Source organism: Carcharodon carcharias, chromosome 3, assembly GCF_017639515.1.
Source record: "Carcharodon carcharias isolate sCarCar2 chromosome 3, sCarCar2.pri, whole genome shotgun sequence".
Classification (NCBI taxonomy): Eukaryota; Metazoa; Chordata; class Chondrichthyes; order Lamniformes; family Lamnidae; genus Carcharodon; species Carcharodon carcharias.
This window is the reverse complement of record NC_054469.1, coordinates 74,113,313-74,137,994: the sequence shown is the minus strand read 5'-3', so window position 1 is coordinate 74,137,994 and position 24,682 is coordinate 74,113,313. Positions and strand designations below refer to the sequence as shown.

Below are 24,682 nucleotides of genomic sequence, written 5' to 3'. Positions count from 1 at the left end.
TAACACCAGCTGGGATCATAACATAGTGGGGGCTCTTGTAAGATCAAAAATCCTTTTCAGTGGGATCTGCGAGCCCTGAAGGAAGCAACTACATGGGCGGTACTGGGCGTAGGAATATGATTTGCTGTGAAGTATATTACACTGGTTGGAACTCAAAAATGGTTTTGACTGCTGCTAAGACTTTTCTGGGAGTAGAAGATGTAACAGTAGATTATTTGAAACTCTTGACTAAGGGTAAACTGAGAGAGTTAGCAGGTAAAATGAAGTAGGGAATTTCGTAAGGATATGATGATTAAAGTAATTACCCAGCATTTAGAATTAAAAGGAGAGAAACCTGAAATTGGTGTCTCATAGCTAGAGTTATCTAAATATCAGTTAAGAATAACAGAAAAAGAGATGGAGAGAGATAGAGAAAAGCAGAAGCTTGAACTTGAAAAAGAAATGGAAATGAACAAAAACTTGAGCTGCCAAACAAGGAAATAGATATGGGAAACGTGAAAGCTTGAGCTTGAGTTTCAAAGAGAGGAAGAAAAAAAAAATCGGACAGCATGACCTGCATAGAGAAAAGCTTAGCATAAAGGCAGAAAGAGATAGTAGCTCAGAGGATGACTCTGATTCCACTGAGAATTTTGATTTAACTAAAAATCTTCGTTTCATGCCTACATTTACAGATGATGGAGTTGAAAGACATTTCACTTCATTTGAAAACATGGCTGTGAAGTTGAAGTGGCCAAAGGGTGCGTGGACCTTAATGTTAGCTTAATGTAGAGCTGATGAGTGGGAGCCAGTGGATGTGGTTTATTTGGACTTTCAGAAGGCTTTCGACAAAGTCCCACATAAGAGATTGGAATGTAAAATTAACACGCATGGGGTTGGGGGTAGTATATTTAGGTGGATAGAAAACTGGTTGGTAGACAGGAAACAAAGAGTAGGAATAAACGGGTCTTTTTCCGAATGGCAGGCAGTGACTAGTAGGTACAGCAGGGATCGGTGCTGGGATCCCAGTTATTCATAATATATATTAATGATTTAGATGAGGGAATTAAATGTACTATCTCCAAATTTGCAGATGACACAAAACTGCTTGGGAGGGTGAGCTGTGAGGAGGATGCAGAATGCTTCAGTGTGAATTGGACAAGCTGAGTGAGTGGGCAAATGGAAGGCAGATGCAGTATAATGTGCATAAATGTGAGGTTACCATTTTGATAGCAAAAACAGGAAGGTAGGATATTATCTGAATGGCTATAAATTGAGAAAGGGGAATGTACAACAAGACCTGGGTGTCCTTGTACACTAGTCGCTGAGGGTAAGCATGTAGGTGCAGCAGGTGGTAAAGAAGGCAAATGGTATGTTGGCCTTCATAGCCAGAGGATTCGAGTACAAAAACAGGGTTGTCTTGCTGCAATTGTACAGGGCTTTGGTGAGACCACTCCTGGAATACTGTGTGCAGTTTTGGTCTCCTTATCTGAGGAAGGATGTACTTGCTATAGAGGGAGTGCAGCGAAGGTTTACCAGACCAATTCCTGGGATGGCAGGACTGACATATGAAGAGAGATTGAGTCGATTAGGATTATATTCAGTGGAGTTCAGAAGAATGAGGGGGGATCTCATAGAAACCTATAAAATTCTAACAGGACTAGATAGGGTAGATGCAGGAAGGATGTTGCCAATTGTGGGGAGTCCAGAACCAGGGGTCACAGTCTGAAGATATGGGGTAGACCATTTAGGACTGAGATGAGGAGAAATTCCTTCACCCAGAGAGTGGTGAGCCTGTGGAATTCGTTACCACAGAAAGTAGCTGAGACCAAAACATTGTATGTTTTCAAGAAGGAGTTAGATAAAGCTCTTGGGGCAAAAGGGATCAAAGGTATGGGGAGACAGCAGGAGCAGGCTATTGAGTTGGATGATCAGCCATGATCAAAATGAATGGCGGAGCAGGCTCGAAGGGCCGAATGGCCTACTACTGCTCCTAGTTTCTATGTTACAAAGTGCTCTGACAGGTGCAACTATGAACACATACAGTATGTGTCAGAAGAACAATCTGCAGACTATAAAGAAGTTAAAGGGGCAATATGCAATGCTTACAAGCTTGTCTCTGAAGCTTATCAATTAAAATTTAGGATAAGGAAGAAACCTAATCATTTGTAGAAACTGCAAGTGAGAAAGAAATGATGTTGAATCAGTGGCTTTGATCACTGAAATTAGGAGAAAAAATGAGAACCTGAGAGAAATTATGATTCTGGAAGAATTCTAAAATAGCATTCCAGTAACCATTCAGATTTAATAGTGTCAAGTATCAAAGATCCAACACATGGCAGTTTTGAGGTGGAGAGAGAGTGAGAGAGATGGAGAGAAAGAGTGAGAGGTTGAGAGGGAGAGTGTGTGTGGGGCAGAGAGAGAACATGTGTGAGGGGGAGAGTGTGTGCAGGGGGAGAGAAGATGCTTGAGGGGAGAGAGGTTGTGGGATCAAGGGGGAGAGCGAGTGTGAGTAGATGGAGAGAGAACATGAGAGAGGGAAGGTGAGTGTGAGTGAGGGGGGAGAGAAGGTGCATGAGGGGGAGAGAGAGTGTGAGAGAATGGGAGAGAGAGAGAGTGTGAGTGAGTGAGTGAGGGGGATGAGAGAAACTGTGTGAGGGAAGGGAGAGAGTATGAAGTGTATTGAAACCATCATTTATTCCAATATTACTCTGGCACTTTGGCAGGAAGAATAGAGGAGCTGAATATTATTTAAATGGAGAAAGGCTGCAGGAGGCTGCAGCACAGAGAGATTTGGGAGTCCTTGTGCATGAATCCCAAAAAGCTAACATACAAGTGCAACAGGTAATAGGACAGGCAAATGGAATGTTGGCCTTTATTTCAAAGGGAATGGAGTATAAAAATAGCGAAGTCTTGCTAAAACTATACATGGCACTAGTTAGACCATGCCTAGAATACTGTGAACAGTTTTGGTCCCCTTATCTAAGGAAAGAAATAATGGCATTGGAGGCAGTGCAGTAAAGATTCACCAGGTTGGTCCTGGGTACGGAGGGATTTTCTTATGAGGAGAAATTGAGTAGGTTGGGCCTGTACTCATTGGAATTTAGAAGAATGAGAGGCGACCTTATTGAAACATATAAGATTCTTAGAGGGCTTGATAGGGTAGATGCTGAGAGGTTGTTACCCCTTGTGGGAGAGTCTAGGGCCAGAGGACATAACCTCAGAGTAAGGGGTTACCCATTTAAGACAGAGATGAGAACTTTCTTCTCTCAGAGGGTAGTCAATCTGTGGAGTTCTTTACCTCAAAGGGCTAAAGGGGCTAGGTCATTAAGTATATTCAAGGCTGAGATAGACAGATTTTTAATCAGTAAGGGAATCAAGGGTTATGGGGAAAAGACAGGAAAGCGGAGTGAGGATTATCAGATCAGCCATGATCTCATTGAATGGTGGAGCAGACTCAATGGGCCGAATGGCGTGTTTCTGCTCCTACCTCTTTTGGTGTTATGGGTTACTGTGAAGCAGGCTTGTGGGAGCTTTGTGTATATTGGGTGTGTGTGGACTAATTTAATTAAACTAAAGACAGTCAGACTGCAAGGTTTAAGTCATCAAAGAAAATAGGTGTAAAAGCAGGCATTTTGAAGTGGAGATGGACGAGCTAATAAGGTGGGTTCCCAGTAAATACAGCCTGAAGAGGTATTTGCATTAGGGGATAGATAAGGAGTTGAATTTTTATTTGTTGAATTTCGAAGAGATATAACAGGAAGTTTTGCAACTGGCAAAGATCATAAATAAATAAAGCAAAGTTATTATGTTTATTGTTCCCCAAATGTAGTGGCCATAACAACAACATGAAAGATTTGAGATTCTGGGAAAGGTAACTTTCAAAAGACATTTAAGAACAATGGGTAAAGATGAAAGGGAAGTAATGTATTTAAGGAAAGATTGAAAGCTGTATGGGAGTGGCCATGTGCGATCTTGAAGGATGGGCTATGCGAAGACAAATCTGTGAAAAAACAGCCTCCAGCCACCCCAGGAAGTGCTCGTTTGTTCCAGATAGCAAGGTTTGGCACAAGCCTTGGATTTCAATTGTCGAGGGACAAGGAGAGAGAAGCTTGCGACATACCTCCCCGACAGCAAGCAACAGTGTGTGCCTTTTGATTGGGTGTTTTAGATTAAGAACCTATTGGGGTTGTTGCCTGAAAAGAGTGTTTATTTGTGAGGCTAGCTAAGTAGAAATCTTTTGGGAAATGTTGTAAGACTAAATTTAACTGTGTTACTGTAATCTTGAGTGTTTAAGTTTTTTGTTAATAACTGTTTTAATTTATCATTTAAAATCTTCAAAAGTGGTAGTGGAATCTTTACTTCTGACTTCAGTACACATAATTCTCGTAATAAATTCAAATAGCAAAACTGTTGCGTTAGCCTGACCAAGATTCCCTTTGGGATTTGGTCAGCCTGGCAAATACCACCTGCCATATCATAACAGAAGAGGAGCGAGGGAGAAAGTGAGTGAGTGAGTGTGAGAGAGAGAGAGAGAGAGAGAGAGAGAGAGAGAAAGTGGGAGAGAGAGAAGGGGCTGGGGGAGATAGAGAGGGGGAAAGAGAGAGAGAGAGTGAGTGTGAGGGGAGAGAGAGAGAAAATGAGGGCGAGAGAGAGGGGGTGTGAGGAAACAGTCTGAGAAATTTGAAGAACATTACATTTTGGACATTGTTCCTCCTGAGTTATTTTAAAAAGTTTGCAACATTAATTTGGGGGCTGTGATTATGCCATTCTTCAAAAAACAACAGATCATGATAGATGTCCAGCAAGGAACACCTGGAGAGGGAAGAGATACATTATATATCTACGTTAACAAAGAACTGCTGTTGTGAGGCTAAAGAATTTTGCTGATTAGTTAAAATCACCTGGCCTAAGAGAATATTCTTTGAACATTTTAGCCTTTAAAACTCACAGTCAGAGGGTGTGTGTGGGGGGGATGCCTTAGAAGCAGATTGGAGAAAAAGACTCTTTCCTTCGCTCTGCACCACCTGTGTTAAACTTTCCTAGAAACATCTCATTGGATTAAATCTTTTTTTTGAGAGTTCACAAAGTTGTGATAAGTATGAGTCATCAAGGACTTGTACTAAAAAATCTGTCTGCAGGAACTTCCAGACCTATTGTGACCAGAATTTTGTTAGATCAACAGCATCGAGATCTCTTCTAATTTTATCCTTTTAAAAGAAACGTTCCCATACTCCAGCCTCTGCAGGGGACTGTGCTTGTTTTGTCCTGTTTTGTGTTTTATTAAAAAGGGGAAAATCATTACACTTCTAAACTACAACTTGTATGTTAACCAGTTTAACAACTAGTTTTTAAAACATAAGAACTACGAGGAGTAGGCAATTCGGCTCCTCGAGCCTACCCCGCCATTCATTACAATCATGGCTGATCTCATTTTGGCCTCAACCCCAATTTCCCATCCTCTCCCCATAACCTTTCAACCCGTTACTAATTAAAAATCTGTCTATCTCCTCCTTAAATTTATTCAGCATCCCGGCATCCACTACACTGAGCTAATGAATTCCACAGATTCAAGACCCTTTGAGAAAAGTAATTCCTCCTCATCTCGGATTTAAATCTACCACCCCTTAGCCTAAACCTATGGCCTCTTGTTCTAGAATGCCCCACAAGGGGAAACATCCACTCCACGTCTACTTTGCCTATTCTCTATAGCATCTTATATACTTCAATTAGATCTCCTATCATCCTTCTAAACTCTAGCGAGTATAAGCCTAACTACTCAATCTCTCCTCATAAGACAAGCCCTACATCTTTGTAATCAATCTAGTGAACCTCCTCTGAACCTCCTCCAATGCAACTACATCCTTCCTCAAGTAAGGGGACCAAAGCTGTGCACAGTACTCCAGGTGCGGTCTCACCAATGCCTCGTACAGTTGCAACAACACTTCCCTATTTTTATACTCTATTCCTTTAGCAATAAATGTCAAAATTCCATTTGTCTTCTTTATTACCTGCTGTTCCTGCATACTAGCTTTTAGTGAATCATGCACAAAGACACCCAGATCCCTCTGCACTGAAGCATCCTGAAGTTTCTCTCCATTTAAATAATAAGTCACCTTTTTATTGTTCCGACCAAAATGGATAACCTCACACTTGTTCACATTAAACTCCATCTGTCAAATCTTGGCCTATTCACCTAACCTGTCCATATCCATTTGTAAATTTCTTATTTCTTCATTGCAACTTACTTTCCCACCTATTTTGGTGTCAGCTGCAAATTTAGCTATAGTACCTTCTATCCTTGAATCCAAGTCATTAATATAGATTGTAAATAGTTGGGGCTCAAGGACCGAACCCTGTGGTACCCCACTAGTCACAGCTTGCCATCCAGAAAAAGACCCATTTATCCCGACTCTCTGCTTTCTGTTGGTTAACCAATCCTCTACCCAAGCTAATATATTACCCCTAACTCCGTGTGATCTTACCTTGTGTATTAATCTTTTGTGTGGCACCTTATCAAAGGCCTTCTGGAAGCCCAGATATACAACATCTACAGGATCCCCATTATCCACTTTGCTTATCACATCTTCAAAGAACTCTAGCAAATTAATCAAACATGATTTACTCTTCATAAAACCATGCTGACTCTGATGGATTGCATTTTGACTTTCCAAACGCCCCATTACTACTCCTTATCAATGGATTCCAACAATTTCCCAACGACAAATGTTAAACTAACTAGTCTATAGTTTCCTACTTTCTGCCTCCCACCCTTTTCGAATAAAGGCATTATATGAGCATTTTTCCAATCCACTGGAATCTTTCCAGAGTCCAGGGAATTTTGGAATATTACAGCCAATGTATCCACAATCTCCGCTGCCACTTCCTTTAAGACTCTGGAATGTAGGCCATCAGGTCCTGGGGACTTGTCACCCTTTCATCCCAATAGTTTGCTCAGTACTTTTTCTCTAGTGATGGTGATTATTCTAAGTTCCTCCTTCTCAATATCCTCTGCACTAGCTGTTACTATTGGAGCGGTACTAATGTCCACCACTGTGAAAGCTGAGGCAAAATATTGATTAAGCGTCTCTGCCATTTCTGCATTCCCCACTGTTAACTCCCCAGTCTCGTCCTCCAAGGGACCAACATTCACTTCAGCTACTCTCTTTCCTTTTATATACTTGTAGAAGCTTTTGCTATCGGTTTTTACATTTTGCGCTAGTTTTCTTTCATAATTTACTTTTGCTCTTTTTATTATTTTTTTAGTAACCCTTTGTTGATCTTTAAAAGTTTCCCAATCTTCCAGCCTGCCACTGACCTTTGCAATTTGGTATGCCTTAGTTTTTGCCTTTAAGTTATCTTTAAATTCCTTGCTTAGCCATGGATGTTTTCCCCATCTTACCATCTTTCTTCCTCATTGGGATATATTTTACTTGGGAGGAATTGAATATCTCCTTAAATATCTGCCACTGTTCATCACCTGTCCTACCTTCCTGCCCAGTCCACTAGAGCCAAATCTGCCCTCATACCTATGTAGTTACCTTTGTTTAACTCCAGAACACTACTGTGAGACTCAAGTTTCTCATTCTCAAACTGAACTTGAAATTCTCAAATGCAATGATCACTCTTCCCTAGAGGATCCTTTACTATGAGATCATTAATTAATCCCATCTCATTACACAAAACCAAATCCAGAATAGCCTGCTCCCTGGTTGGTTCCACAACATGTTGCTCCAAGAAACAATCTCCAGTATACTCTATGAACTCTGCCTCAAGACTACCCTTGCCAATTTGATTAGTCCAGTCTATATGCATATTAAAATCACCCAAGATTATTGCCCCCAGTATTTTGTTTTATAATAAATCAATTTTTTTGTGTTTACTGAAATAAGCCTGGTTAGAATTTTTTTATGCTGGGAATAACAGAATCAAAGGGTAAGCAGTTGGCCAGTTTTGTGGGTGAATTAAACATTTAAACTATTGTTACGACCTGTGGAGAAATGGGACTAGAATTAATTGCTTACTCCTCCCATCTTGGTCTGTAAAAAGACAGAGGGAGAGTGTGTGAGGGGTGAAGGTGTACGTGAGAGTGTGTGTGTGAAAGAAGGGAGAGAGTATATGTGCAACTCATCATTATTTATTACTCATTTTCTTTTAATCAAATCATTGCTTTGATTTTTTTTTGCTCAGCAAGTTGTTTCTTTTCATACCTCAGTTTTTTTTTTAAATTCATGTTTAATGTTGTGCCAAACTTTATCTTTCTGAATTTACTATCAGCCTCCTTGGGTGAGGAAAATTTTGAAATGTGATCTCCACGCATAAAGATTGAACAAGCCTGGTCCATGGTTACCTAAGATTGCTTTATTCCCTCTTTCCTGAAAGTGAGTATGATGTTGGCATGTTTCTAATTCACTAGGACCTTCCCAACATAATTGACTGTCAGTACTCCATAAATGTAATCTGTAGTCTCACCTGACATGCTTGAGTATATAACATTCCTCTCTGGAAATTGGTTCTAACATTAAGTCTGTGTGAGGCATCCAAGTGAAACAAGTCATTGGGCCACAATCTTCTACCAAAATAATAGCGAGTTTAATGCAAACAATTTTAGTAGTGTAAATCATTCAGAAATTTGTGCCATGGAAAGAAAACCCTGCAAGGTGCAACTCCTCTCACATTGCTGAATGATTTGCTCAATTTTGCCGTTAGCCTTGCAAAATTGGAAGCACGCTGTCAACCTTTCCTTTACTTGCACATGAATGACCAGTTAAACGCTCTGCAGAAAGTCAAGGTTGGTGATTAGCAACATAAGGATCCTTCTAATGACAAAAATTTTTTCACTGCAATGTCATGCAACCTCTCTGGCTTTCTGAAGAAAACCAGTTGAAACTGTGGAGTCTTATACCTGCAGGTAGTAAATTAATATATATATACAGATTTTTAAAAAATTATTGTTCCTCTCTCACATAATTCAATCTTTTTTCCCTATTTCTCTTTCTGTACCTGACTTGATACTTTCCTTCACAATCATTATTCGGTTCTTTTCTCAATCCTTAAATTATACTAGTTAAGGAGATAGACTTCAAATCTCATTGTTCACCAATGTCCTAAATGTCCCACTGATTTTGTCACCACATTATCAGCTTGCATTTCCAGCAATTTCAAGCACAAAGTATTTGAGTTGAAATGTGAGGCAAAAAGTCTAACTGGGCTTGCAAGTATGCCCCAGCAAATTCTATATCACTATGTTTATTTATAAAATCTCAGTTAAATTTTCTCAAGTATTCATGCCACCCAATTTTTTTTTTCATTTGCAGCAATTTATATTTGTCCATATGCCCCATCTATTCACCAGGTTTTGTCTGGTTACTCAAATCAAAGAAGCTCATCAGGTAGGAATTTTACCTTTTAAATTGATGTTTTAGCTTCCTACCAATTTGGATTTTATGGTCAGTGGTGAAACAAAGGTGCGCCGTGCAGACCTCAAATGAACCTGCTCACAAAGATCTAGTAATCTCTGTGGTGTGAACTTCCCCTTTCCAGATGGCAATTTAAATCTGGCACCAAGTCAAAGGGATTTCTAGATGTGATGTTACAATCAAGATAAGCTGTCAATCACAATGAAGTATTCCCACAAACAGCAAACCAAGAAGTTAAAAGCACTTTATCCTTTACTTATAATATACATTTTCAGATAACTAAATAATTGATTATGGTTGCATTTAAACAGTAACTATAATATCAACATAACCAAATCTTAAAACAAAGTTTTAAAAATATGCAGAATTTTCACAATGGAAGAATTTGACATTCCACAAATATAAAATTAACTTTCCAGGGCCACTAAGGGTGTTTAGCGGTAATTATGAAAATAGTACTCTTTAAAAACCCTTTTACATCTCATTTAACAAGTTGTAGCTTTTACAAGGGTTTTGACAGAGAGACTAACACAAGAGTGGAAGTTATTTTCAATTCATAGATTTTCCATTGATTGCAGCCTGAGGGGTGCATAAACAGTCCACCCGCTGGAGATTCATAGAAATACTAACAGTAACTTCTGGATTTCTGTGTTTAAACTGGGCATATATAAAGTCCAGAAATTGCTACAGTATGTCCACCTCTTGAGAATAGATTCCTTATTTATTGATGCTAAGCATCCAGGTCAGATTTGTTGCCTTCTTTAAAACGCAGATATTATGGTTGCTTGCTTCCAGTCCTGCAAAATTGACTACTGCCCAATGATTCTTTCACGATGCCCTATAACTTTCCTTCTTAGTACCCTTTAGAACTCCAAGATATGTAAATGCCTGATACCTGGGTCTGGCTACTCATAAATTAATTTAAATGATCTAGGATAGTTAATGGACAACAAAAATTGAATAGAAAATTTGTAGTCGTTGATGACTCATTCTAGAAACATTTTCTCCAATTTCTCCACCATTAATCTTTTAAAATTCCAATTTTTCCATTAATACCTACTTTTACGATATTAAAGGATATTTTGATGTTATGTGCTAACACATTTTTCCATCCTTGGCTCTGAAGTCTGTTAAGCACCTCTAATTTCCCTTTGAATTTGTTGGGGCAGGTTCTTAATCATTCCAAGAGCTCCCCTTTTCCACCTCCTTATAGCTGAGTAGCTTGCTTTATCTATATTTTCATTTACCAAAGAGATACTGAATTCAATTTCTGATACATCTGACTCTCAAAGATAATGCATTATTTATAAGGTATTTACCTCTGATGTACAGTCATCAGCTGTTGTGGACACTTCACTTTCTGGCTGAAAAATAAACATACATAAATTAATTTATAACATTTTAAATTTTGAGAATAATTAAGCAGAATTGATATTCAACGTTCATAATATAGTGACAAATAAAAAAAGTGAAGTGTGCAAGTTTGCTAGACCCATCCCACACTTTGTTTAAGAATCAATATATATGGCCATAGAAACAAGGCAGGCCTAAATTTCTATGGCTACCTCACCTAGTCCTTCTTACCTAAAGTTTTAATGGATGTTCACAGGCACAATAATGACTTGCATTTATTCAGCACCTTTAACATAGTTGAGCATCCCAAAGCACTTTACAGGAGCGCAGACAAAAACTAAGATCTTTGAACCAAGAAGAACTGCACCCCCACACCACAAACCCGCCCCCACACCCAACACACACACTCAACAACTACTTTAGAAAGCTTGAAACCCGACATAAACCATTTCAACAGTCTACAGTGCATAGCACCCAGAGATTTCCCATCTTGAGTTTTGCCAATATTTTCAAAACTGAAAAATGTTTCATATCCCTTTATCAAGGGGGCACACAAGATTTATTTATTTTAAAAAAGGAGTTTAACAAGACAAGTGAATCTCTCATCACACTGTCCACAATAACAACAACTACTTCATATATACAGCACCTAGAAACCCCAATGTGCTTCATAGCAGCGACAAATGTGACAGGAAAATTAGAGGAGCTGAATATTATTTAAATGGAGAAAGACTGCTGAAGGCTGCAGCACAGAGGGATTTGGGGGTCTTTGTGCATGAATCCCAAAAAGCTAGCATACAAGTTCAACAGGTAAGAGGGAAGGCAAATGGAATGTTGGCCTTTATTTCAAAGGGAATGGAATATAAAAATAGGGAAGTCTTGCTAAAACTATACAAGGCACTAGTTTGACCAGACCAAGAATTCTGCGAACAGTTTTGGTCCCCTTATCTAAGGAAAGATATACTGGCATTGGAGGCAGTCCAGAGAAGGTTCACTAGGTTGATTTCGGGTATGGAGGGATTTTCTTATGAGGAGAAGTTGAGTAGGTTGTGCTCATTGGAGTTTAGAAGAATGAGAATTGAGCTTATTGAAACATATCAGATTCTTAGGGGGCTTGACAGGATTGATGCTGACAGGTTGCTTCCCCTTTGGGAGAGTCTAGGGCCAGAGGGCATAATCTCAGAGTAAGGGACCACCCATTTAAGACAGAGATGAGGAGAAATTTCTTCTCTCAGAGGGTAGTCAATCTGTGGAATTCTTTACCAAAGAGGGTCATTAAGTATATTCAAGGTTGAGATAGACAGATTTTTAATCAGTGAGGGAATCAAGGGTTACGGGGAAATGGCAGGAAAGTGGAATTGAGGATTATCAGATCAGCCATGATCTCAGTAAATGGCAGAGCAGACTTGATGGGCCAAATGGCCTAATTCTGCTCCTACATTTTATGGTCAAATAAAATTTGACATTGAGCCACCTAAGGAGATATTACAGTCAATGAAATAAAGCTTGATCAAAGAGGTAGGTTTGAAGCAGAGGCTTAAAGGAGGAAAGCGAGGAAAAGAAGCTTTGGGCCTTGGCAGCTGAAGGCATGGCTGACATTAGCCAATGATTAAAACTGGAAATGCTCGAGGCCAGAATTGGAATAACACATATCTGAGGGTTGAAGAGCTGGAACGAGCTTTAAAGATATGTAAGTGCAAGGCTGTGGAGGGATTTGAAAATAAGCATGAGAATTTTAAAAGGGCGCCATTGCCATACTTGGAACCAATGTAGGTCAGTGAGCACAGGAGTGACGAGTGAATGGGACTTGTTGCAACTTGGGACACAAGCAGCAGAGGTTTGGAATACCTCAAACTCAGGGAGAGTAAAACTTGAGAGGCCAGTCAGGAGTGTGTTAGAATAGTCAAGTCTCATGTGACAGAGACAGGTCTGAGGGTTTGAGCAACAGATCAGCTGTGGCAGGGGCAGAGTCGGTGATAACAGTGAGGTAGTAATAGGTGACTCTAGTCATGGAACGTTTATGTGGTTGGAAGAGCATTGTCAGGTCAAATATGATACCAAGGTTGCAAACCATCTGGTCTAGCCTTAGACAGTTGCCAGAAAGAGGGGCGGAGTTTGTAGCTAAGGAATGGAGGTTGTGTCGGGCACCAAAGTCAATGGATTGAATTTTTGGGCCTCCACAGATGTTCCCCTATTTTCACCCATGTGCAAAATGAATTTTATTATGTGCACCAATATCAATGTAATATGCGGTTATGCGCCAGCAGAACAACCCTAAATAATAGATATATGTATAAAGTCACCATGGTTATGAAAGGAGAATACCATACCGGCCATTGACAAAGCATGCATTCTAGTCCACAAATTACCAGATTTACTGAATTCAATTTTAAATTTACCGTGGTTGCATTTGAACTCTTGACTTCTAGGTTTTAAGTTCAGTACCATATCCACTACACCAGCATACATAGGAGAGGCATTTGTTAGTTTTTATATTGTAGCTTGTATTTTAATCACTTGACAGAAGAAAAGTTGAAATGGCACGATGGCTCAAAACAAGACAAAGATCTTTTGTTCTAATCTGACAAGCTCAAAATTTAAACAGCTAAGGAGGCTTGCCTTTTGAATTGATAGAAAATGTGGAAAAGGCAACTTTTGTTGTTTTAGTTTGAATGTTTTCTTTATTTAAAACTGCTATGAACAGTGAGGAAAACAGCCCAGTCATTGTTTCATATCATGAAACAGAATCAGGCAGGGGTAAAGTGTGTCAGTGAATCTGAAGAGAGGTTGTCACTTTCAACTGGAGGGTGTAGGTCAGGGAGACACAGATTCTCTGTAGTGAATATTGAGGGGGAACTGCATCGGGAAACTGGGGAAGAGTTTGGAATCCCAGGAAGGAGAATGACTGTTGAGGGAGTTTTTGGGAAATTGGTGGCATTTATTCCACCCACATAGTTTTTAGATCAAAAAGCTATGAATTGTGAAGTAATAAACCAAGTCAACATTTTTCAAATAAATGTCTTTCGCAATGCATACAAGTGAATTGCGAGAGGTAGTATTTGGAACTATGCATGGTTTAAAAGGTCCTATGAGATAATCTTACAAGAACCTTTGCATCATTATTTGGAGATCTATACTAGGAAATCAGAACATTTCACAAACTCCATTGAAATGTCCTTGTGTTTTTAATGTGTTGAATGTCTTTGGGATCAATTTTCCGTTCATAAATCTACAAAGCCAGATCCAGCAGAATGACAATGCTCCAGCAGAATGGGGGGACATGAGTGTAGTGCTAATGTCATTGAACTAATAATCCAGAGATCCAGACTAATGTTTTCCCCCTTAGTTGTGCCCTTTAAGCTCACAGGCCCAGAGGATGAAGGGGACCTGATGGCATAGTGCTATTGTCGCTGGGCTTGTAAACCCGAGACCCAGGGTAATGCTCTGGGAACCTGGGTTCGAATCCTGCCATGGCAAAAGGTGAATTCAATAATAAAAAATCTGGAATTAAAATCATTGTTGTAAAAACCCATCTGGTTCACTAACCAGACTAGGGAGAGAGATCTGCCATCCTTTCCTGGTCTGGCCTACATGTGACAGCAATGTGGTTGACTCTTAAGTGCCCTCTGAAATGGCCCAGCAAGCCACTCAGTTGCATCAAGTCTCTACAAAGTCTCAAAAAAGGAATGTAACCAGATGGACCACTCAGCATCGACCAAGGCATGGGAAACGACAACGGCAAACTCAGCCGTCAATCCTGCAAAGTCCTCCTTACTAACATCTAGGGGCTAATGACTAAATTGGGATAGGTGTCTCATAGACTAGTCAAGCAACAGCCTGACATAGTCATCCTCACAGACTTAAATCTTACAGATAACATCTCAGACACCACCATCCCCAGCAGAGGTATCAGGTGGTATACAGTTAGGATAGAGTTGTCCTGGGGGTCCTCAACAGCGACTCTGGACTCCATGAAGTCTCACAGCATTAGGTCAAAAATAAGCAAGGGAACCTCCTGCTGATTACCACGTACTGCTCTCCCTCAGCTGAGGAATCCATGCTCCTCCATGTTGAACATCACTTGGAGGAAGCACTGAGGGTGGCATGGACCAAGAATGTACTCTGGGTGGGGGATTTCACAGTCCATCACCAAGAGTGGCTCAGTAGCACAACTACTGACAGAGCCGGCCGAGTCTTAAAGGACATAGCTGCTAGACTGGGTTTGCGGCAGGTGGCGAGGGAACCAACAAGAGGGAAAAACATACTTGACCTCATCCTCACCAACCTGCCTGCCGTAGATGCATCTGTCAATGACAGCATCAGTAGGAGTGACCATCACACTGTCGTTGTGGAGACGAAGTCCCATCTTCACATTGAGGATACCCTCCATCGTGTTGTGTGGCACTACCACTGTGCTAAATGGGATAGATTTCAAACAGATCTAGCAACTCAAGAATGGGCATCCATGAGGCGCTGTGGGCCATCAGCAGGAGCAGAATTCTACTCAGCCACAATCTGTAACCTCATGGCCCGGTGTATCCCCCATTACCATCAAACCAGGGGATCAACCCTGGTTCAATGAATCAATGAAGAGTGCAAGAGGGCATGCCAGGAGCAGCACCAGGCATATCTAAAAATCAGGTGTCAGCCAGTGAAGATATAACACAGGACTACTTACGTGCCAAACATCATAAGCGGCAAGTGATAGAGCTAAGCGATCCCACAACCAACAGATCAAATCTAAGCTCTGCAGTCCTGCCACATCCAGCCATGAATACTGGTGGACAATTAACCAACCCACTGGAAGAGGAGACTCCACTAATATCCCCAACCTGGGGAGCCCAGCACATCAGTGCAAAAGATAAGGTTGAAACATTGTTGCAATCTTCTGCCAGAAGTGTTGAGTGGATAGTCCAACTCGGCCTCCTCCGGAGCTGCCCAGCATCACAGATGTCAGTCTTCAGACAATTTGATTCACTCCACGTGATATCAAAAAGCAGCTGAAGGCACTGGATAGTGCAAAGGCTATGGGCCCTGACAATATTCTGGCAACGGTGCTGAAGGTTTGTGCTCCAGAACTTGCTGCACCCCTAAACAGCTGCTCCAGTACAGCTACAACATTGGCATCTACCCAGCTATTGCCCAGGTTTGTCCTGTACACAAAAAGCAGGACAAATCAAACTTGCACAACTACTACTCGATCAATCTACTCTCGATCATCAGTAATGAAGGCAGTCATCAACAGTGCTATCAAGCGGCACTAACCTGCTCACTGACACCAAGTTTGGGTTCCGCCAGGGCCACGCAGCTCCTTACCTCGTTACAGCCTTGGTTCAAACATGGACAAAAGAGTTGAGGTCAAACATGTACAAAAGAGCTGAACTTCCGACATGAGGTGAGAGTGACTGCCCTTGACATTAAGGCAGTATTTGACTAAGTGTGGCATCAAGGAGCCCCAGCAAAACTGGAGTCAATGGGAATCAGGGGGAAAACTCTCCACCGGTTGGAGTCATACCTAGCACAAAGGAAGATGGTTGTGGCTGCTGGAGGTCAGTCAACTCAGCTCCAGGACACGACTACAGGAGTTCCTCAGGGTAGTAGCCTCGGCCCAACTATCTTCAGTTGCTTCATCCATCATAAGGTCAGAAGTGGGGATATTCGCTGATGATTGCATGATGTTCAACACCATTCCCGACTCCTCAAATACTGAAGAAGTCCATGTTCAAATGCAACAAGACCTGGACAATATCCAGGCTTGGGCTGACAAATGGCAAGTAACATTCGCGCCACACCAGTACCAGACAATGACCATCTCCAAAAGGAGAGAACCTAACCATCGCCCCTTGACATTCAATGGCATTACCATCACTGAATTCCCCACTATCAACATCCTGGGGATTACCATTGACAGAAACTGAATTGGACTAGCCATATAAATACGGTGGCCACAGGAGCAGGTCAGAGGCTAGGAATCCTGCGACGAGTAACTCACCTCCTGACTCCCCAAAGCCTGTCCACCATCTACAAGGCACAAGTCGGGAGTGTGATGGAATACTCCCCACTTGCCTGGATAAGTGCAGTTCCCACAACACTCAAGTAGCTTTACACCAGCCACAACAAAACAGCCCACTTGATTGGCACCACATTCACAAACAATCACTCCCTCCACCACTGACGCACTGTAGCAGCAGTGTGTACCATCTAGAAGCGCTGCAGGAATTCACAAAGGCTTCTCCAACAGTACCTTCCAACTCCAGGACCACTAGCATCTAGGTGGACAAGAGCAGCAGATAAGTGGGAACACCACCAGCTGGAAGTTCCCCTCAAAGTCACTCATCATCCTGACTTGGAAATATACCGCCATCTGTCGCTGTCACTGGGTCAAAGTCCTGCAACTCCCTTCATAACAGTGCTGAGGGTATGCATGCACTACGTGGACTGCAGAGGTTCAAGAAGACAGCTCACCACCACCTTCTCAAGGACAATTAGGGATGGGCAATAAATGCAGGCCCTGCCAGCATCACCCACATCCCATGAAAAAATGAATTTTTAAAAAGTTTACCTGTCACAGTCACATGGGATATCATTTCTGGCTTTGATAAGAGCCATTCTGATACTGCGGCAAGGGTGGAAACTTGATTGCCTGGAAATCTATGTTAGATTCTTGCAAAAAAAAATTTAGCAGGCATACAACACATTCCAGGAGAGGAAAAGGAGATTTGCAAAGGGGTGGTAGCTTGCAAGAATGACGGTGTCAAGAGGTTTTTTTTGAGGAATTACATCAAGCCGGATTAGAGGATGTGGGGTAATAGGAACCATATGTTATATCTGAAGTGGTCAGGGAAATTGTGGCCCTCAGTGACTCCGTCTCTATCCTCAACTTACTTTACCTTCCATCACACATCCTCCTTCCTACCACACCTTCATTCCAACACTACCCATCCTTCTTTAACTACTTCTAACTTACTCCATTGTCTCTCATCGCACCCTTTACCCTTGATCCACCCATATACTTACATGCCATTTCCAAAATGTGGTTTCAAGAGCCAGTGGCTGTGTCAACTTCAACCAACCAGTTTCCCTCTTCCTCTCCTACCTACATTCCTATCTGCTTCTTCCAGAGGTTTTGTTTGCTTATAAAATTCAAGAATTTTTTTAAAGAATGGGAGAGGATATCAGCTTTATCCTGTTCTCTCCATGTTTCACTCATTATGTTGCACACGTTAGCATTCGAGAGCAAGTTATAAGCAATGACCTTATCAGTCAAAAAAACACATGAGATAATCAGTTGGTTTCAAAATCAACTGTTTTAAAAAATATTGAAGTTAAAATTAGATGAACTAAGATACACTTTCTCCTCCTCACTCCCCTGATCTCAGTTTGTATGTCTTTCTTTTTCACATAGTAAAGTTTACAGACCATGAAATAATGACAATACCTAGTGTTTAATCAGAAGTCATTTATTCACTTAAGTCACAAAAGACAATTCAATGGATAAATTGAAAATAATGTAGAATATGCTTTTCTTTTACATTTTTGATAATCAAGCCCCTGGTTTGGACATAAGAAATTGCAGTGACTAAAGTAAACTGGCGGATGAAAAGATTTTAAAGAACATTGTCAGGAGAATCGTGGAATCCCTGTGGCTGGATTACAGGGTGGTGAAATCACATTGTTTCCGTTATAAATTTAGGCAAAGGAATTACTAATGACAAAAGCTCACAAAAGTGTGTCTGGCAATCTGTTCAAACTGTTTCTGTTGATACAGTTGCTAGATGGTCTCATAATGAATGCTTGGCTGAGCTGCAAGACTGACCGAAGGAATCAGCCCCATAGGCAATGTTGACACAGCTTGAAGGCGAGTGTTAACTTTGTTTGATTGACACATAATTTTTCTTTCTTTGATACGGTTTTTCAATGCTTGTTTGTTTATTTCTACATGATTAAAAATGTTGAAGTATTAAAGCTTTATTCATTAATACTACGAGTGAAATGTGATTGATCAACCTTTTTAATGAGGTTGTAAGAGCAGCTTTTTTTGGAAAGGAGATTTTCAAAGCCTATTTGCTTATTTTGTCAGTTTCAGGAATATTTCAAAGACTTGTCATCTGGCTCATTAGTTCTGCACATTGTGAATCCTGGAAGCGGGGGCATGGGGTGGGGGTGGCGTGGTGAGGGGACAAAGGGGATACGAGAGGGCATTGGCAAGATTTTTTAAACCTGCCTGTCTGTCAAAAGGCTCCCGACTCCTTAACAGGCTTCCCCGAGATTTACAAGCTAACTTACCTCGTTATCTTGACTCCCTTCTCTCTCCCCTTGTTCAGTCCCTTCCCACCTACTTCTGTGATTCCTCTGACACCTTACATCACATCAACAATTTCCAGTTCCCTGGCCCCAACCGCTTCCTCTTCACCATGGACATCCAATCACTCTACACCTCCATCCCCCATCAGGATGGTCTGAGGGCCCTTAGCTTCTTCCTCGAACAGAGGCCCGAACAATCTCCATCCACCACTACTCTCCTCCGTCTGGCTGAACTTGTTCTCACGCTGAACAATTTCTCCTTCAACTCCTCTCACTTCCTCCAAATAAAAGGTGTGGCTATGGGTACCTGCATGGGCCCCAGCTATGCCTGTCTCTTTATGGGGTATGTGGAACATTCCTTGTTCCAGTCCTACTCCTGCCCCCTTCCACAACTCTTTCTCCGGTACATCGATGATTACTTCGGTGCTGCTTCGTGCTCTCATCAGGACTTGGAAAAATTTATTAATTTTGCTTCCAATCTCCACCCCTCCATCATTTTCACGTGGTCCATCTCTGACACTTCCCTTCCCTTCCTTGACCTCGCTGTCTCAATCTCTGGTGATAGACTGTCCACCAATATCCATTACAAGCCTACCGACTCCCACAGCTACCTTGACTACAGCTCCTCACACCCCGCTTCCTGTAAGGACTCCATCCCATTCTCTCAGTTCCTTCGCCTCCGTCGCATCTGTTCTGATGATGCTACCTTCAAAAACAGTTCCTCTGACATGTCCTCCTTCTTCCTTAACCAAGGTTTTCCACCCATGGTCGTTGACAGGGCCCTCAACCGTGTCCAGCCCATCTCCCGTGCATCCGTCCTCATGCCTTCTCCTCCTTCCCAGAAACATGATAGGGTCCCCCTTGTCCTCACTTATCACCCCACCAGCCTCCGCATTCAAAGGATCATCCTCCGCCATTTCCGCCAACTCCAGCATGATGCCACTACCAAACACATCTTCCCTTCACCCCCACTGTCGGCATTCCGTAGGGATCGTTCCCTCCGGGACACCCTGGTCCACTCCTCCATCACCCCCTACTCCCCAACCCCCACCTATGGCACCACCCCTTGCCCACGTAAAAGATGTAACACCTGCCCCTTCACTTCCTCTCTCCTCACCGTCCAAGGGCCCAAACACTCCTTTCAAGTGAAGCAACATTTCACTTGCATTTCTCCCAACTTAGTCTACTGCATTTGTTGCTCTCAATGCAGTCTCCACTACATTGGAGAGACCAAACGTAAACTGGGCGACTGCTTTGCAGAACACCTGCGGTCTGTCCGCAAGAATGACCCAAACCTCCCTGTCGCTTGCAATTTCAACACTCCACCCTGCTCTCTTGCCCACATGTCTGTCCTTGGCTTGCTGCATTGTTCCAGTGAAGCCCAACGCAAACTGGAGGAACAACACCTCATCTTCCGACTAGGCACTTTACAGCCTTCCGGACTTAATATTGAATTCAACAACTTTAGGTCTTGACCTCCCTCCTCCATCCCCACCCCCCTTCTGTTTCTTCCCCCTTCCTTTTGTTTTTTTCCAATAAATTATATAAATTTTTCTTTTTCGCTCCTACTTCCATTATTTTTAAATATTTTAAAATCTTTTATGCTCCCCCCATCCCCACTAGAGCTATACCTTGAGTGCCCTACCATCCATTCTTAATTAGCACATTCGTTTAGACAATGTCACCAACTTCGACACCTATATGTTCTTTTGTTCTGCCGTCTGTGACATCCTTTGATGATCTGCTTCTATCACTGCTTTTGCCTACAACCACCCCACCCACTCCACTTCTCTCCCCCACCACTACCCCCCCCCCCCCCCCCCCCCCCCCCCCCCCCCCCCCCCCCCCCCCCCCCCCCACCCCCCCCCCCCCCCCCCACCCCCCCCCCCCCACCCCCCCCCCCCCCCCCCCCCCCCCCTCCCCCACCCCCCCCCCCCCCCCCCACCCCCCCCCCCCCCACCACCCCCCCCCCCCCCCACCCCCCCCCCCCCAACACCCCCCCCCCCCCACCCCCCCCCCCCCCCCCCCCCCCCACCCCCCCCCCCCCCCCCACCCCACCCCCCCCCCCCCCCCCACCCCCCCCCCCCCCCCCCCCCCCCCCCCCCCCCCCCCCCCTCCCCCCCCCCCCCCCCCCCCCCACCCCCCCACCCCCCCCCCCCCTCCCCCCCCCCCCCCCCCCCCCCCCCCCCCCCCCCCCCCACCCCCCCCCCCCCCCCCCCCCCCCCCCCCCCCCCCCCCCCCCCCCCCCCCCCCCCCCCCCCCCCCCCCCCCCCCCCCCCCCCCCCCCCCCCCCCCCCCCCCCCCCCCCCCCCCCCCCCCCCCCCCCCCCCCCCCCCCCCCCCCCCCTCCCCCCCCCCCCCACCCCCCCCCCCCTCCCCCCCCCCCCCCCCCCCCCCCCCCCCCCCCCCCCCCCCCCCCCCCCCCCCCCCCCCCACCCCCCCCCCCCCCCCCCCCCCCCCCCCCCCCCCCCCCCCCCCCCCCCCCCCCCCCCCCCCCCCCCCCCCCCCCCCCCCCCCCCCCCCCCCCCCCCCCCCCCCCCCCCCCCCCCCCCCCCCCCCCCCCCCCCCCCCCCCCCCCCCCCCCCCCCCCCCCCCCCCCCCCCCCCCCCCCCCCCCCCCCCCCCCCCCCCCCCCCACCCCCCCCCCCCCCCCCCCCCCCCCCCCCCCCCCCCCCCCCCCCCCCCCCCCCCCCCCCCCCCCCCCCCCCACCCCCCCCCCCCCCCCCCCCCCCCCCCCCCCCCCCCCCCCCCCCCCCCCCCCCCCCCCCCCCCCTCCCCCCCCCCCCCCCCCCCCCCCCCCCCCCCCCCCCCCCCCCCCCCCCCCCCCCCCCCCCCCCCCCCCCCCCCCCCCCCCCCCCCCCCCCCCCCCCCCCCCCCCCCCCCCCCCCCCCCCCCCCCCACCCCCCCCCCCCCCCCCCCCCCCCCCCCCCCCCCCCCCCCCCCCCCCCCCCCCCCCCCCCCCCCCCCCCCCCCCCCCCCCCCCCCCCCCCCCCCCCCCCACCCCCCCCCCCCCCCCCCCCCCCCCCCCCCCCCCCCCCCCCCCCCCCCCCCCCCCCCCCCCCCCCCCCCCCCCCCCCCCCCCCCCCCCCCCCCCCCCCCCCCCCCCCCCCCCCCCCCCCCCCCCCCCCCCCCCCCCCCCCCCCCCCCCCCCCCCCCCCCCCCCCCCCCCCCCCCCCCCCCCCCCCCCCCCCCCCCCCCCCCCCCCCCCCCCCCCCCCCCCCCCCCCCCCCCCCCCCCCCCCCCCCCCCCCCCCCCCCCCCCCCCCCCCCCCCCCCCCCCCCCCCCCCCCCCCCCCCCCCCCCCCCCCCCCCCCCCCCCCCCCCCCCCCCCCCCCCCCCCCCCCCCCCCCCCCCCCCCCCCCCCCCCCCCCCCCCCCCCCCCCCCCCCCCCCCCCCCCCCCCCCCCCCCCCCCCCCCCCCCCCCCCCCCCCCCCCCCCCCCCCCCCCCCCCCCCCCCCCCACCCCCACCACCCCAACACACACACCACCACCTTAAACCAGCTTATATTTCAACCCTCCCTGGGATTCACCTAGTTCTGTCGAAGGGTCATGAGGACTCGAAACGTCAACTCTTTTCTTCTCCGCCGATGCTGCCAGACATGCTGAGTTTTTCCAGGTAATTCTGTTTTTGTTTTGGATTTCCAGCATCCGCAGTTTTTTGTTTTTAAGCTAACTTACCTGGTGGGGTTCCCACAGGCTTCCAAATCTCTCCTGCTATGACGAAAATAGCTCGAGGAATAAAATACATATTTCTCCTAGGTCTTTATAATGGCAACCCTGACATCACAGGACATGTGCAAGGGGTCACAACCCAAAATGATTCCCAATTAGGGGAAGATGATGTGGGGCAGGAAGTGTGGGGTTCAGTTTGAAATTCCAGCCAGCAGGCCTCATTTCACCCACTCCCAACTCAATTCAGGGCTGATGCAGGACAGGAAAATCTGGCCCCTGTTCTTTGAATTAATTACAGAGATCTCTGGATTATTATGCCTGGCCTGAAGATTACTAGTCCAGTAACATCATTACAACGCTAACTTACTCATATTCAATACATCTCCATCATACCTTGACCTGCCACAATAGATCCCCTTCATCTACGGCAGTTCTAACATGTCTCAATGCATCATTTTATTTGCTTATGAAAGCCGTTTCTATTTGTCTTATATTTTCTCATAGACTTTCTCATATTCTCTTTTATCTCTTTTAATCTTCTATCCCATCCCATTGAACATTTTAAATATTTCTCATGATTTGTTTTAATATCAGCCCTAACCCATGAAACCTTAAATTTTGTTTGAGATCTCTGTTTATCCTAAGAACCCTATTCTTTGATGCACCCCACTGCTTGCCTTATAGGAATGTACTTCTTTTGAAATCTATGCATTGCATAATTGAAGATATCCTTCTGTTGACATGTCTGCTAACTTTCCTGTCCAATTGATTTGGATCAAATCCCTGCTTCTCTCACTAAACTTTGCTTTTTTCTAGTCCTAATCTTTAACTCATCATTATTCTTATCTGTATGCAATGTTGAATCTAGCTACACTATGGTTTGGCAGGATATGTGGAACATTCCTTGTCCCAGTCCTTTGCAGGTCCCTCGCTCACCACTTTTTTTGGCACATTGATGGCTGCGTCAGTGCCATTTCCTGTTCTCACACTGAACTAGAAATTTCATCAACTTCCAATTTTCCCTTCTCCCACCCTCTTACGGTTCACCTCAGGCTCTTCTCTTCCTGACTTTTCTGTGTTCATTTCTGGAAACAGGCTACCGATCAACATTCAGTATAAGCTACCAACCATTTTTTCATTTAAACTCTCCTACCTTCCATTCCATCACAGACCTTCCCTTTTGCTCTACTATGAGCTTGGTCATGGCAGAGACTCCTAGGAAGACAACAGAAACGCTGTAAGGGTGTCCTCAAAGCGCCTCTTAAGAGACCAAACATACCCGTTGACTAATGGGATACCCTGACTTATGACCAACCAAAATGGAGGTGGCTTGATTGGCAGGCCACTGAGCAGACTTCGTCAGGAACATGCAGAGGTGAAGTCGAGGCATCGGAGGAAGTGCACAAGCCTCCAAACAGTACATATCCACAACCCTTCAAGCACCACCTGCCCCATATGTGGCAGAGTCTGCAGATCATGCACTGGAATTTTCAGGTATTTCAGAACCCAACGAACCTGAGTCATCCTCAGTTCGGAGGGACTGCCTAAGAAGAGAAGACTTAAGGGGGGACATACTTGCATTGGGAGCTGTTCAGAGAAGGTTCTCTAGGCTGATTTCTGGGATGAGGGGTTTGTCTTATGAGGAAAGACTGAGCAGGTTGGCCTGTACTCTTTGGAGTTTAGATGAATGAGGTGATCTTATTGAAACATAAAGATCCTGAAGAGGCTTAACATGATGGATACTGAAAGGATGTTTCCCCTTGAAAGGGAATCTAGAAATAGGGGACACATTTTAAAAATCAGGGGTCTCCCATTCAAGACTGAGATAAGGAGAAAGGTTTTCTCTCAGAGAATCGTTAGTGTGTGGAATTCTCTTCCCAAGTGAGCAGTAGAGGCTAGGTCATTGAATATATTTTAGTTTGAGTTAAACAAATTTATGATTGACAAGGGAGTCAAGGGCA

General features: G+C 45.6%; 1 protein-coding gene across 5 annotated transcripts in view; it reads right to left on the bottom strand.

Annotated features, from left to right (window-relative positions):
• Positions 1–24,682, bottom strand: part of akap9 (A kinase (PRKA) anchor protein 9) — a 289,385-nt gene that overhangs the window by 240,142 nt on the left and 24,561 nt on the right. For all 5 annotated transcript variants that reach the window (XM_041183274.1, XM_041183275.1, XM_041183278.1 and 2 more), the window contains exon 3: positions 10,715–10,759. In XM_041183274.1, coding sequence (XP_041039208.1) covers positions 10,715–10,759 — 45 coding nt within the window. The remainder of the gene's footprint in view (positions 1–10,714; positions 10,760–24,682) is intronic.